We start from the raw sequence: 16,202 nt of genomic DNA on the forward strand, positions 1-16,202 counted from the left end.
CCACTTTAGATAGAGAAAAAACGGAGTAGTACATTTCTGCCAAAGAATTCAGATATTTTGAGATTAGACTCAGAAATTTTCTGAAAAAAAACCCCCCCAAAAAAACAAAGACATTTCTAAGCTTAAAAGGACCAAAATTTGTTAGGAAAAACCTCGCATATTTGTCTAAAATAAATTGTATTAAAAAAAAAATGCAATTTGCGTTTGAAAACAGAAAAGGTTTCAAACGTGCATTGCTTTTTTGATTGAATGCACGTTTTTCTCTTTTCCTACTGATTGGTTATTAAAAAGAAAACAAGCAGTTTGACATAAATGAAAATGAAAAGTCAAAGATTTTTTCTACATTTGGACATTTTTTGAATATGAAAAGTCGAAAATGTTCGACTTTTGAATCACTTCTTTCCATGGCGTTACTTACATGGGTGTCAATCTCATTTTCATCTTGGACCATCAAGATCATAAATGTCAGAGCCAGTTGTGGCAAGATTATTGATAAGACAAACTGTTAAAAATAATATTAAATAGCTGCAGGTGCATTCAATGAGTACTTCTTAAGCTTGAGTAATATTTCACACTGATATAACCTGATTTTAATTATCCGAAATGCTCAAAGAAATTATACATGCACGCTGGGAAATGTTGATTTATGATCCTGAATCCAGATTACCAAGATAATCATGGAGAATCATTTGAATTTAATGGTTCCGGGTTAGACCTTCCTCCTGATACATTTCTACAATTTCAATATCGAGAAGTTTTTCAGACTGTGCAACTACATGCTGTGTACACTTTTGAATTTGCTGTGTAGAAAAAAAAAAGTCAGCAGGGACAATGTACTTTTTGTACTTTGCTTCGCTGGAGAAAAGAAAACTTACATTTTTTCAGATTATATAGATTTTTAATACTGTTCAACAAACAGCCACAGCTGAAGAAATGATATCAGTGAATTTTTATTTTACAATCTGCTGAAATTTCTGTAATACAGAAAAGATCATCTGGGAGCAAAACAAACTGAACTGCACACAGAGTCAGACACTTTACATGGAGTGGTTACAAGGAAGAGCCTTCGTCTGACTGGCAGGATAAATCCAAAAATTAAATTTTTTTTCTGATTTGACTGACTGACCCCCAACTTTCCCCAAAGTTACAAGTTTTGCTGGGAATTTTCCTTATATATAAACAAAAGCTCAGAACAAGAACAAGTTTTATGAGTTTCTTAAAATTCTCATTGCTCAAAAAAAATCTGTTAAATTATTTCAGCGGGGTTAAAAGAAAAAAAAATAGAAAGCTGCACATAAAAAGAAAGACCACTGAAAAATACAATATGTAAGGTTACCTTGTGAGTGAAATGACAAGGGCCTGGAGCTGCTGCAGAAAAATTATTATAAATACATAACAGCAGGAAAAAAAAAACATCATGCGCTTGACCTCATTAGAAGTGATCATCAGAGCAGTGGAAGCATCGAGGAAGAGTTGCAACAGTTTCACAGCGTATTAAAGCAAATGAAGTGCTGCTGTGCTGTGTTGAAAGCCTACTCTAAGACATAAATATAAAAACGACCCCTACTGGTCTAACTCTGTTAGATATACAGCAATCTGACGTTCAGTACGAATCCCGTGTCATTTTATGTTCCTTTCACATACATATAACAGGTCTGCCTGCTGCAGCTTCGATGCTCTGCAGTACCGCCTTTGGGCCACCAGAGGGGAGAAAAACGAGCATTAAATGTGAGTTTATTTTAGGTTCGTGTGATGTAACAGGTTTGTACCGAACCCATAGCGGGACATTGAAGGAGAAAAGAAAAACTTAACTTTCTCGAGCGCACCGAATGCTATCTCATGCACACCACTTAATGTCTCATTGTCGCCAGATAATATGTGGGGCACGCGAGATGGCATGTCGCCGTACGACATACCATCTCGTGAGCAGCAGATAATATTTGGTGCGCATGAGATGGAATGTGGTGAATACTTGATAGCGTCACGAGCGCACCAGATATCTCGAGCGCAGGAGATGCTATCTGTTGTGCACGAGAAAGTGTCTGGTCGCAGACGAGAATTTTTATTTTTCCTTTAATGTTTTGCTACGGTTCCGTAGGTTTGCTAACCGGGTCCAGAAATAGAAGAAACCATTGTAAAGATGAGCCCAAAAGCAGCAGAGTGACTGTGTTCAGCTGACCGAGCTCAACAGTGCTGCTAACTTGTTTACACAACAGCAATAGCGACCAGGGGTCAGTGTTTACTATGTCCCGGGTCAGGTCACAGCTTATTGTGTCAAGAGTGTGTGGGTCTATAACCGGTACTCTGCTCGATGAACACACAGCAGCCTCACATCATTTCAAAAATATGCTTAATGTTGATGAATGAGGATTAAAAAAAAAATTACAGGATCAAGTTCAACTGTTCCATCAAAATCATCAGCTTGGCATTTAAAAGTATTCCTGCTTGGTTGGGTAATTGTACTTCAGTGAAAGCTGCAAGCTAATCCTGGTGATAAAACAGTTATTTGACATTCTGTTTCCTCCAAGCTGTACCACCCCGTTTCCCTCCCTCCATGGCTCAGTGCTGCAGCTGCTTCATCCTGTTCAGGGCTGAGCCCGCCTGGAACCACTCGATCTGGGTCTCGTTGAAGCTGTGGTTGAGCTCCAGCGTCTCCTGGCTGCCGTCGCTGTGCGTCACGACCGCTGACAAGGGCTGAGAGAAAAGACCCTCAGAGGAGATGTTTTTAAAAATGTATTTCTCAACAGCTAAATCTTAGATGTTAAATCTTACCTTTCCTGGTGCAAAGGATTTCAGTCCCTTGATGGAGATCTTGTCGTCGGGGCGGATTTTGTCGTAGTCAGATGGGTTGCTAAAGGTGAGGGGAAGCAGGCCCTGCTTCTTCAGGTTCGTTTCTGAGACATGGAGGACAAACTTTTCAGTTCAGATGAAAATCAACAAAACTAAATGACACAATTTTAATGTTCTTCAGTTTATTCACTGCTGCTATTCTCCATCTATGTCACTTGTAATTACTAATTATGAGATAGTATGTCTTACGGCGACATGCCATCTCGCGTGCCCCACATATTATCTGGCGACAATGAGACATTAAGTGGTGTGCATGAGATAGCATTCGGTGCGGTCGAGAAAGTTTAGTTTTTCTTTTGTCCTTCAATGTCCCGGAAGAACTGTGTGTTCGGAAGAACTTCCTGTCTTCTTTTTTTATAGAGTCTACACTTCACCATTTGCTTTTGTGCTTGGCTCTCTCTTTCTTGGAAGGAATCATTGATAGAGATATTGCCCCTATTTTTTTTTACTTGTCCATAGAAAGTAGCCCTGGTTCAGTGTTTCTTTGGGGAACCGTTATCAGTTTTTTTGCAGGTTTCACCAACTCAAATTTCAGACCACTATGAATTTAAGATCTCCTGTATCTCCACAAAAATGTATGAAAAAAAAATTGAACTTACCTGCCGTGATAGATGCAAAAACGTTAGCTAGTTAGTTAGCAAAAGTGTGTTAGCAGTGAGTTCACGGTAGCCCTAACAGTCTCTAGTCACAGAGCACAATGAAGATGATGTCTGAGTGTGACTTCAAACTTGCCTAACGGAAAAGTCCCGCGAAACAAAAACCCCAATAAAAACATGGGATATACAAGAATAAATAGTAGATAAAATTTAAGACCTGTGATTTGCATATTAAAGGCAAACCTACTTTTTATAATTAAATGAAGACATTTTAAGGCCAGTTCTTCTGAAGGTGTCTTCCTGTTAAAAGGAAGTGGTTCCGTTCAACTGTCGCTGCGTGCTTGATAACAAGAACAGATTATTGTGACTTGATGGAGTTGACTGATGTTTATAAAGGCAACATTTTACCAATTGGCAAATACATCATCCAACTGTATTTGTGTTGTATTATATGTCATGTATTATATTTTATGTAGGATTCTATATTTGATGGAAACTGAACTCTTTGGTCTTGTAAAGGACACTTGTTAAAAAAATTGGGCTATTTAAATAAACCTGACCCAGTTGGCTTCATGTTCATATAGCTATTTTTAGCATGAACTGTGTGGCTCACCATGGATTCGGGCAAAGCTCTTCACAATAATAGCTCTTCCACCCAGATGCCTTGGCTCCAGAGCTGCATGTTCTCTGCTGGAGCCTTCGCCGTAGTTATCATCTCCAACCACAACCCACGACATGCCGTTGGCCTGCAGAGGAGAAGCAATAAAAACAGAGTTTCACTGACTTTCAATTCGAGATTTTACAGCTTATTATCAAAGACAAATGCTTTTGAAACCAGTATAGAAATTTTCTAGGAATGGACTGTAATTTTTTTAAATAAAATTTTAAAGGTTATTACATAAAGGGGTGAATCATTTTGCAATTTTCTGCTGATTCCCTTTTTGGCCAATACCATTTTTTTGTTTGCTTAAAAGGTTGCTAAATGTAGCTAGAAATTTGCTCATGGGCTTGACACGTGGAGTGACGAACGACTCAAGGTGAACCCAACCCATGAGGCGCGATAGTGATAACAGCAATAGCGGTAGCAGTGTTAGCAATGGCAGCGGAAACAAAAGGTGAACGTTTTTCAACTTTTCTTGTGTCGGTACGTGTGTACGCCTATGTGATCTGGCTTTAAATTTTGCCATAGGAGGTTCTGTACGACATGAATGGTGAGGGGGTGATGTTGCCTCCTGTGTGTCAAGAACCTTAAGTTGGAAAAGGTCGGGTAATTTGCTGTAAACTGGTGGGGGTCTCTCAGTCTCCCCTTTCTTATGGCAAAGTAACAGAAGACTGGATTTTTTCAGACCTTTGCAGAGGGAGATAAGATCAGTTTCACATGCAAGTAATTATCGGTACAACAGTCACATCTTGAACTCTGACCTTGTAGTGTCGTGCCACATCAGGGACTCCTCCGTAATCTCCTGTCAGGTGGTTCTTGATCTTATTGACGGCGTCGTTCTCGCTGTTGACGGCACCGATCAGCATGTTGTTGGAGATGTTATCCAGGTGGCCGCGGAACTTCAGCCAGGGTCCTGCTGCGCTGATGTGGTCTGTGGTGCATTTCCCCTTCACCTACAGAGAGACGGGTGAGAGTTATCCTCCGACGCCAGCAGCCGTGAGAGCGTTCCCATCTAACCTGGTGTGCGCCCACCTTGATGAGAACCACCATGTTTTCCAGGTCATTTCCGCTCCACTTGTCAAAAGGCTCCAGCAGCTGCAGCCGGTTACTCTGAGGACTGACGTCCACCGTGAGGCTGACGCCGTCGCTGGGAGGATGCTGGTAGGTATCCTGCCCTGGGTCGAAGTCCCTGGCCGGTAATTCGTCTCCGGTGGGGGGCACCAGCTTGAACTTCTCTCCCGTGGGGGTTGTGAGGTAATCCGTCTCTGGGTTGAAGTCTAGCGTCCCAGCGATGGCGAGGGCAGTGACGATCTGAGGGAGGGAGGCAGGAGGAAGGACGGTAGGTGCAGAATGTGAACATGTGTGTGCTGGGAGGTGTGGATCGGTTTGGGTTTACCTCAGGTGAGGTGACAAACGCATGAGTTGCAGGGTTGGCGTCATTCCTGGCGGTGAAGTTCCTGTTGAAGGATGTAACGATGGTGTTCTTCTCTCCCTTCTTCACATCCCGCCTGCAAATAACAAATATACAGAATATCAACACAACTTTGGTCAAGCTGATTTATTACAACAGGAAGTGACAACACAACGAGACCCTTACTAGGATTTTATGTAGAAGACCAGGGGTCAGCAACCGCAACAATTTTACGAGCCATGTTTGCCTTCAGTCCAGCTAAACAGCATTTGTTTAGCAACATGACTCACTGAGAGTCTGTGATAAACCAACCCAAAGTAGCACAGAATTGGAAGGTACATGTCTAAAAGACCCGACGGTTTTTTTTTCCAATATTCAGTGTTAAAAATCTTTTTTTTTCATAAGCATGTGATTTCTTTCACCTGATGTCAGTTTAAAAATAATCACCTGTCCCACTGTCCAATGCAGGGTCCACATGCATTGGCAAGAACCACACCTCCAACATCGCTGAGGATCTTTGACTATAAGATAAAAAAAAAAAACAACAACAACAGAACGGTGTTAATTTTACCACTTAAGAACAAGAAGTTATGTGCAGTCCGTTTGTTTTTGCAATGAGTCAGCATTTACATATCCGTCTCTTTCGATGGTGGCACGGATCTGCTCGGAGCCGGGGGTGACAGTGAACTGAGCTTTGCACTTCAGGCCTTTGTCCAGGGCCTGTTTGGCCAGGGAGGCGGCCCGGCCCATGTCCTCGTAGCTGGAGTTGGTGCAGCTGCCGATCAGACCTGAAAAGTGAACCAGGGAAGAAATCCTCAACAATAGTCAAGCCTGGATACATGAAGAGCAGCACATCTCCGTCTGTCCTCACCGACTTTGACCTCCAGCGGCCAGCCGTTCTTCTTGGCCACAGCGCCGACCTCGGAGACGGGGTGCGCCAGGTCAGGGGTGAACGGTCCATTGATGTGAGGCTTGAGCTGGAAGGAAACAGCAAGAAAACACACAAGTTAGGAAGAAAAAAATCTAATGTGTGATGAATTGTTGGGACATTCTATCAGGTATAACAGCAAAAGGAAAGGACTGCAGGTGAGAAAGCATCATTTTATTATTAAACTGAACACTTGAGATGCCAGGCCTTCAGTTTGTAGCCAAGTTTCATTATGCAGCAGAAATGTTTGTTTCAAAGTGGAAAATGGATGAAGTTTAAAACCAGAAGTTTGCGTTTAATATAGATTTCTTCTCCTGCCATTATTTAGCTAAATATTTGATGTATGCCTGTCGCAATAAGCAATAAATGAAATAATTGGATAAAAAAATTTTTTTTTAAAGAACTCAATAGTTTCCATCTGCATGATTTATGTTTTCTTCTCTCCCTTTCTGCCAAAAACTTTATGATAAAAGCCTTTTCTTGAAGGACAGTTTTGTTCACAGAAACTTTATAATTCATTTATTTGTCGTTTCTTTTGTTTATTTATTTTGAATACTTTAAATGTCTTCCAGTTCCAGTGTTAAATGTTTATTAGAATTCAATTAATAAATCCCAGCTCAATTTAAGAATCAGGTTGACAGCAAAACTATTGATTTTTTTCTACATATATACGATAAATAAATAAATTCAGACAGTAAGGAGTTAAGACCTACCTCGTCCAAATTGAGTTCGATGATCTGGTCGTACTCACAGCCTTCATCTGGTACCAATAAGTCCTTGTACTGATCAGCCACAGCAGCGATCTCTGAGGGAAAACACACACATTTAATCACGGCTCTGCAGGTTCAGTGACGGATCACGCTCTCTCTCTTTTATTACAAGTTTATCATAAAGACACAAACTGTAAGCCCACCTCCTCGGCCGGTTTTCTCCAGGTAGGTTCTCATGCGGTGGTTGTATGGAAACACGGAGGTTGTTGCTCCAATTTCTGCTCCCATGTTGCAGATGGTCGCCATTCCTAAACAAGACCAGCAGAAGATTCTGCAGTTGTGCTTTCTGAGTCATAAAGTTTATAGGTTTAAATGATTTTTTCATTGTGCTGACCAGTGCACGAAATGGAGTCGACTCCCGGTCCGTGGTACTCCACGATGGCTCCGGTGCCTCCCTTCACTGTCAAGATGCCCGCCACCTTCAGGATGATGTCTTTGGGAGACGTCCAGCCGGACAGGGTGCCGGTCAGCCGCACGCCGATCACCTGGAAGCGTGAAAATGGGGGAATGCATTAAAATAAAAAGAGCCGGAAATCACAGCAACTACCTGTAAGGAATCCATCCATCCATTTTCTTTACACCCTTATCCCCCAAGGGTCAGAAGGGGAGCTGGTGTCTATCTCTAGCTGTCAATGGGCGAGAGGCGGGGTCACCCTGGACAGGTCGCCAGTCCATCGCAGGGCAACACCGAGACAGACAGGACAAACAACCATGCACACACATTCACACCTAAGGAGAATTTAGACAGACCAATTAACTTGACAGTCATGTTTTTGAACTGTGGGAGGAAGCCGGAGTACCAAGAGAGAACCCAAGCATGCACAGGGAGAACATGCAGAAAGACCCTGAGTTGGAAATCGAACCTTCCTGCTGCAAGGCCAACTGTAAGGAATGAGAGAGCGAGAGACAGAGAGAAAGCGAGAGAGGGAGAGGGAGAGAGAGAAAGGAATCGGCCCAACCTTGGGACATTTGAGCTCCCAGGGGATTCCAGCCATGACGTCTACAGCGTCGGCTCCGCCCACTCCGATGCAGATGGCGCCAAGCCCGCCGCCGTTTGGCGTGTGGGAATCAGTGCCGATAAGCATCACTCCTGGGTAGGCGTAGTTCTCCAGGATGATCTGTGGAGACGCAGATCATCTTGTTGGGGGAAATCAGGACTGCAACTAATGCTTATTTTAGCAATCGATTAGTCTATAAATTATTCTGACGATTAATCAGTTAGTTGGATGAGAAAATTTTGAAATACATCGAAAAATGCAAATAAACAGATTTTTTTCTTTTTGTTAATAAGAAAATTAGCTTTCTATTGCCAGAAATGCAATAACTTAAAATTCCTTAAGTGAACACTGGATCATTTGTAGCAAAAGATGAATCTGCAGCTAAAACAATCCTTCCCACATCAACAAGTGAGAGACTCAGCTCTGGATGTCTGATTCAACATCAACAGTGTAAGGCTGATCTGGTGATTATTTTTTTGGATTAAGGAATAAAATTGAGGAATAAAAGGTGCTTTTTTAAAATATATTTTTATTTTATTTAATTTTTTTACAGAATTTTACAGGTTAAAATTATGTAAATTTTGCAGGTTGCAAGCTAAAACTATGCAACAAATTTACAGGTAAAGGGTTTTTCATCTTAAATACAAATTGTAAAGAACTGTTTTTTCAGTAAAGGTTTTTTTTTTAAGTCTGTGTCGCCAAGTTAATAATTAATTGATGACTAAATTAATTGACAAATATTTCAATAATCGATTCATCACGATTAATCGTTTCAGTCCCTATGGAAATACAAAGCTACATCTGCAGTATATTAAACTGCCATATTTAGATCAGATTGGTCTCAAAGCTCCTGTTTCACTCTACCTGATGGATGATTCCGGAGCCAGGTTTCCAAAAGCCCACTCCGTATTTTGCTCCAGCGCTGGACAGGAAGTTGTAGACTTCCTGGTTCACTTCCTATGGGAACAAACAGACCTGTGGCTCAATTGAGGGTTACAAACTACAAGCAGGGCCGGATTTACAAGGATGTGGGCCCCTTGGCTGGAAACCATTTTGGTGCCTCGTTCAGTAAAAATTTATTTGGCAAACATAAATGACAATATATTAATATGTAGTCCTATACATAAACACAGTATGAACTAATGATGGCAGGTTTAATCCCTTGGCCAGCAGCTACATGTTGTTCCCCCGGGCAGGGGATATAGACTTAAAGTTTTATCACAATATTTTGTGGAACTATTGTGAAAAGAAACAAGAATTATTTGCTATTTCTTTTTTTAGGTAACGTTATGGGTCTAACTTAATGACACAGCAATCACAAACCACAAACACAAATACTGCTCTTGAAGTGCATTGTAATGCTTTTCTATAGGACACCAGTCACATAAAGAAGTATGATTTGCATCACTAAACTGCATGTAGTAACTGCATTTATTCATATTTTCAAATTAACTGATAATCCCAACAATACGGATAGTTTGGCACCTTTTAAAAATCATTAACTGAAATTTTTTGTGACAACTATGAATGAAACTTCTTATCACAATAAGAAATTTATCACAATTGGTAAAAACAATACGATAAATGCCCATCCCTAGCATGAACCCCGTTTATAATAATAAAAATCCCCAAATATCATTACATCTCACCTGATATGGGTCTATGACTCTTATATAAACTAAAATGTTTGCAAAACATGAATTTGTTACAATAAATAAATACATAATTAAAAGATCAAAGTTTGTGGGAATCCCCCACCCAAAAAAAATTTTTTCGCCCTGGGCTACTGACTTTTGTAAAGTCTGGCCCAGTTCACAAGGCCTTGCAAAAGATAATACGGTGGTAAACTAACACAAATAATCCACTGCAGAACAAGCAGAACTTCCTGGTTCGATCGTCATGGTTTCAGATTCTCCACTAGATGCTTCCTCACCTTTGCCCTGGCCAAATCCTTGACTCCGCCGATCTGGGCCTCGATCAGGTGATCGCAGTGGATGGTGGAGGGCACGGCCACCCTCGGCAGGCCGCTGCTGATGAACTGCAGCATGGCCATCTGGGCCGTGGCGTCCTGCATGGCCACGCGGTCGGGACGCAGCCGCAGGTAGGTGCGACCGCGGTCGATCTCTTGGTGGTGGGGGTCGTCCAGGTGGCCGTACACGATCTTCTCTGACAGAGTGAGAGGACGGTTGAGCCTGCAGACAGAGTAAAGTTTGAGGATATTCCTGCCGGACTGAGAAGAGAAAATCCTGGTAGAATATACATCGACACAGATGAGGCAGAGCTGGAGAAAACCCAGAGCAATAGGCACTGACCTTTTTCGGACGATTTTGACATTGCTATGGAGCTTGTCATAGTTGATGAAGGAGGTGGGCTCAAAGCGGCTCATGGCCACTTTAGCCTTGGCTCTGTAGGCGGCCGATACATGCAGGCGCCGTGCACCATGACCCAGAACCAGCTGGAGACAGACAGACACACACACACACATCGCAAACATCAAAAGATGAGTCCAAACACACAGCTGGAAATCTATTGAGGTCACCACTAACAAACAATTTCTTATTACAGCTCTCAACTTTAGCTGATAATACTGATATTAAGTATCGGCTGTTACTGATCCAACACAGAAAAACAGAGCAGAATTGACAAAAAAATATGAATATATGTTTTAAACATATACATAAATTTCCTTAATTACAAATTTGTTTGATCACTTCAATACACCAACAGCTTGGTCAAACATGTAATAACCGCACAACTTTTATTTGTTTAGTCAGTGCTACTAGGAGTCAACAGCCAATGGAAAAAAAGAAGAAAATGAAACTGACTAAATTAATAGGTCTTGGTCAAACATCTAAAAAAAACTGCAGTGAACCTTCTTTCAAATGGTTCAGAAAGTGCAATTATAAATTCTAAATATGATGTAAAATAAATAAAGCACGACGTCAGTCAGTGCACAGTGCATAGTGATCTGAATAGATCTGTCCTTAGAATTGTTTTTAATGTTGGGACCGATGCAAATACAGCTGCTTCTGTAATAAAAACCTAAGGAGTTGATATGACACCAGACCAATAATAAGATTTCAATCCAGAAATGTCAGCTGACTGAAAAGCATGTCCAGTACGTACAGTCAGTATTTGGTTGGGCTCCTTTTGCACGATTACTGCGTCAATGTGGCGTGGCATGGAGGCCGTCTGCCTGACTTTCAGGACTTTGGTGAAAACCCACAGTCCAGTTTTCTTCCTACTTGGGTTAGGAGTGGCTTCAGCACAAGAAATGTGAAAGTCGCTGTCTATGTCCTGGATTTTATCGCCTGCATGATTTTTTTTTCTTCCACTTAATTTTTCATCAATAAGCTTGAACTCAGCCAGCTTCTTTAGCAAAGACCTTTCATGTTACCAGCTGTCTGCTGAACAGGTTTCAAATGTATTTCAAATGTTTGTGTAGCCCATAACATTTTTAGAACATAGCATTTCTGTCTAACAATAGCAGTTATTTTTATTAGTCATAAATTATATTGTATTTTGGAGTTTTCATTTAACATCGAGTGGGATCGTAATAATGTACTCATTTGCTGAGATTCAACTGTTTCTTTTGTATGTCAAGTTTAGGGAGGTATTACCTGATTGCTTGTGTTTTTTGAATTATGGGAGTGGTTTTTCTTTTTGGTCACCTGAGGATAATATTCAGTAGAAAATCAACTGCTTGCAGCACAGAAATCTGGAACCTTTTAAAAGGCAAAATAAAGAGAAGACATTCCGCTAACTTCAAATAAAGCAAAGAGAATTGAGTGACCATTTTTGAAAACCACAGTTTCTGTGTTTAAAGGACCAACTGAGAGGTCTAACCTTGCTGTTAACCTTGCTAGTCGCGACCAAACCCGAGCGTTAGAACCAAAGCAACCGTAGCCGTTTGAAGGCTTTGGGTGTCTACGATAACATCTCATAACAACAGTGAATAACAGTGATTTGAGGAGTCGGTTAGTTTTGAAGCAGCTGTCGTCAGCTAGATAACGTTCAGAGGGGCTCGGGACACGATGACCTGAGCAGCTTCTTCGCTCCCAGCCACACTTATCTGACCTCCAGCGGGCTCACTAACGCCTCCTACCAGGTTTATCCGCTCGGAGACAACAGCTGACCCCGCTCTGCTGTCGGCTGCTGGGATTTAAGCTGAGTTTTGAGACTCTTACCTGGAGCCGGGCCACTGTCAGACAGTAGGTTGCCATTTTGTTCACTGACAAAGATGTGAGGGTCGAGTGTGACGTCACGCGATTGTAAAGTCTTTTCTCTTCTTTTGTGGTTATGAGGAGTTGGCGCTTTCAATGTGCCGCCACCTACTGGAGAAAGTCAATTACTACAAATTAGTAGTAGTGGACTTCATGAAGCGAAATCCTTAATTGTTCTACACGTGGATTGAGTAGCCAATTTTTGTACTCAAGTACGAGTAGCACTTCTACAACATATTTGTTCTCAAGTAAAAGTAAAAAGAAGTAGCTTTCCAAGAAATTACCCAATTATTTGGTAAAATAAAATAATAGGACATGATTTCATATTTTAAAATGATTTCATCACACATAAAACATAAAGATATGTGCAAATAATGAGATTTTAAAGACAAATATAAATAAAAACTACAATAAATAAATTCTAATTCAGGCAGAAGAAACACTTTTTCATATCATTTTTTTCAAAATCAAAATTTACATTTAGGTAGTGTGTATATTATAACTAGGTAACATACTTCCAAGGACAATATGTAGTGTTTAAAATAATGGTAAAACAGGCTCAGCAGATAGAAAATAACAAAAGAACTACAAAGCTGGTGTAGAAACAAGAGGACTGTATGAGTGTGAGTTTGCTCTCTTTTCATTAAAGTTATTTGTATTGGATAGAGTATCCAAACATTTTTACTCAACTAAGGCTTATAATATTACTTGAGTAATATTATTAAAGTAAAAATCAAAAAGCAGAGTGCAGTAAATCCACTCCTAAAAGTATTTTCCCCAAAAAAGTTAAGAAAATGTGAGTAAATGTACCTATAGGCCCTACCCTCATCTGATTGTAACTGACACTACCATAGGTCAAACTTGTTTTTCATAATAATAATAATAATAATAATAATAATAATAATAATAATATTCATACCCAGTTTCAACAAAATATTATTTCTGTACCTTCAGCTGCTTTCTATTGGGAAAACTTTTATTTGGTTAAATTTCATATTCACAGATCTAAACTTTCATCATCTTCACCTTTTTTCTAGTTTTGCTTTTTGGAAATCAAATATTTATATGCTATTTCTAAAAGTTCAAACAAAAACATCTGTAAATACATAGGAATGCTGTAGGTCAATAAATATATTTAATTTATCATTGTGTCCGCTTTTTATTTCATGTATTTATTGCAGAAGCCTGGTATTTTTGTGGATATTTCTCTTACTTAACATCCATTTACGTGACTATTTAACTTCTTGTGTCATTTTATTATTTGGACAAATAATGATACACTGATTTAATTTCTAGCAATGATTTCCAAAGTTGTATTTCCTTATTGGAGCCGCCAGGTGGCGGTAATGTGGTAACAGAAACCCAGGACTCGGGTGAAAGGTTGTAGTTGAAACACACTAGCACAACTCGGTATAAGTTAGCCTAAAATGGCCAAGCATCATCCAGATTTGATTTTTTGTCGAAAACAAGCCGGTGTCGGTAGGTCTGACTTAGTTCGTTTATAAGTAACATACCAAGTAGTTCTACATCAACCGGGGCCTATCTCTATTACATTCTTACACTAGATAGCATTAGCCGCTAAGCTAATTGTTGGAGCATGGATTTCAATGAAAATGTTAGCTGTGATGTTAGCCTTTACGTTTCTTGTGCGTGTTTGTTCCCTTGACACACTACCAGTTACTTTTATTATGGTTTGTTTATCGAGAAAAAATAATACAATTATGAAATGTGAGTTTTAAGCAATTCTATAGTTTGACTGACTAACCTCTTTGTTTCAATTCCGCAGCTATCGGGAGACTTTGCGAGAAATGTAAGTGTTGTCATCTACATTTAGCTAACACACCTGTTTCAGGAATTATAACGAACAATTGCTGTAGCTGGTTTTATTGCAGTATTACTTTGGTTTCTTAGTTAAATGTACAGATTAAATATGGAGTCACCTGTAAGTTACTGTTTATCAGAATCATTTTGTTGGAGGGGAAACATAAGAACAGATTCAGATGAAGAGTGTTGAGTTAGTTATATTTGCCTAATAAAACAAAGGCCAAAAAACTCATTCACTGTTCAACATTGTAGCTTAGTAAACTATATATATTTTTAAAAAATAAAATAATGTAGTTATAGAATGACATGTCTATTAAAAAAAACTAATTTTGTGTGTTCTCCAACTACAATTTAAAAACCGACAAACAATTTGACCTGCCAGCACAGGTGGTTGAAACACATGGAGACATTTTGTTTGTAATTAGAGCAGAATTGCAACAAACCAGTTAAAATTTCATATTGGAATATGTTTGATGCAATACAAAGCATTTACCTTTTAATAACCATGCTTTTTACATTCTCCTTAATTTCATAGTATTTATTTGCTATATTTTACTCAAAAGCAGTCTTACCACTACCACTGTAGAAATATCTTCCTTAAAATGACCATGATTGTTAAATTCGTACCATACGTTTTACTTATGGGATTACTGGAGTGAGACTTTTGAGAAAAATTGCCATTCTGACACGAGAAACGACTAGGACCAACATGAAGTTTAAACTACAGTTAAAAGTTCCCCGTTCTGTCCCTTCCCTGGCCCTCAGTTTTTCACCTGGCTCCCTCTTTTCTTCCAGGTGATGGAAAGTGTGTGATCTGTGACTCCTACGTTAGGCCGTGCACGCTGGTGCGTATTTGTGACGAGTGTAACTACGGGTCCTACCAGGGCCGCTGCGTGATCTGCGGAGGGCCTGGTGTGTCTGACGCTTACTACTGCAAAGAGTGCACCATCCAGGAGAAAGACGTGAGTCTCATCTGCTGTTTTTTTCTGTCTACTGTGTGCTTCTCCAAACACTTCCTAAACTTTTTTTTTCTTTTTTTATTCTGTGTGCAGCGAGATGGATGTCCTAAGATTGTGAACTTGGGCAGCTCTAAAACAGATCTGTTTTATGAAAGGAAGAAGTACGGCTTCAAGAAGAGGTGAAGAAACCGAAGTCTGGGCTTTTTAGTTTTGCAGTTTTTCTAAAGCATCCACAATAAGAAACATTGTTTTTCCTAAATAAAGCTTTTCTTTTCTATTTCAATGCATTTTATTTATTTTTCCTTGAGTCTTTGTGCTTGTAGAAGGACTGATTTTCAGACAGTTGAATACTTTCTTCAACATGCTGTATGTTTGAAATCTTGATAGAAACATGAGTTATTTCAAAACCACAGGATTAATATATACAGAATATAGTGGAGACTAGGGATCCAGGAAACATCAGCATCAACATCGGTGGCACCTGATGTTGGTCTTTTTGAACAACCCACGTTTATTTCCTTGTGTACCTGAAGGGGGAGGGGCTTGGTCATGTGACCGTGATGGTGCCGCAGCACAGAATTGTGGGGTGTTTAACTGAAGCAGAGAAGCAATGTCTGTTTTTTCAGTGTTGCGTGGTTGGGAAAGACCTGTCCAGGGTGACCCCACCTCTCACCCAGAACGTTAGCTGGAGATGGGCACCAGCACCCCTCCTGACCCCACTAAGGGACAAGGGTGTTAGAAAATGGATGGATGGATGAATTCATGATAAGAATAATATGAGTCAAACTAGAATACTCTGGAACACAAACCATGTTCTGGAGTGGAGCCATTTGACATAGGATTTTTTCCCCCGTAAATAAAATTTACCTAATTTTGAAGTTGGTTATTTATTCATACATGAGTGAATAAAATTTTTTTTTAACTGAATCTACACACTGCTTTTATATAATAAAAAGTAATGCCTAAAATGGGAGTTGAAAGT

General features: G+C 40.0%; 2 protein-coding genes across 2 annotated transcripts; one reads left to right on the plus strand and one right to left on the minus strand.

The window, feature by feature from the left end:
* Positions 1-930: 930 nt before the first annotated feature.
* aco2 (aconitase 2, mitochondrial) lies at positions 931-12,509 on the minus strand. The gene is made up of 17 exons (XM_008437869.1): positions 12,402-12,509; positions 10,527-10,669; positions 10,148-10,406; positions 9,079-9,171; positions 8,176-8,334; positions 7,551-7,701; positions 7,360-7,464; positions 7,160-7,251; positions 6,390-6,495; positions 6,149-6,306; positions 5,966-6,039; positions 5,504-5,615; positions 5,140-5,418; positions 4,869-5,060; positions 4,060-4,192; positions 2,773-2,894; positions 931-2,694 (listed from the first exon to the last, which is right to left on the minus strand). Exons 1-17 carry the CDS (start codon positions 12,435-12,437, stop codon positions 2,560-2,562), a joined length of 2,349 nt encoding a protein of 782 aa, XP_008436091.1. The 5' UTR covers positions 12,438-12,509; the 3' UTR covers positions 931-2,559.
* Positions 12,510-13,783: 1,274 nt separating this feature from the next.
* On the plus strand, positions 13,784-15,497 carry phf5a (PHD finger protein 5A). The gene is made up of 4 exons (XM_008437870.2): positions 13,784-13,916; positions 14,224-14,247; positions 15,057-15,223; positions 15,314-15,497. Exons 1-4 carry the CDS (start codon positions 13,865-13,867, stop codon positions 15,401-15,403), a joined length of 333 nt encoding a protein of 110 aa, XP_008436092.1. The 5' UTR covers positions 13,784-13,864; the 3' UTR covers positions 15,404-15,497.
* Positions 15,498-16,202: the final 705 nt, after the last annotated feature.

The sequence above is a fragment of the Poecilia reticulata genome, linkage group LG19 (assembly GCF_000633615.1).
Source record: "Poecilia reticulata strain Guanapo linkage group LG19, Guppy_female_1.0+MT, whole genome shotgun sequence".
Classification (NCBI taxonomy): Eukaryota; Metazoa; Chordata; class Actinopteri; order Cyprinodontiformes; family Poeciliidae; genus Poecilia; species Poecilia reticulata.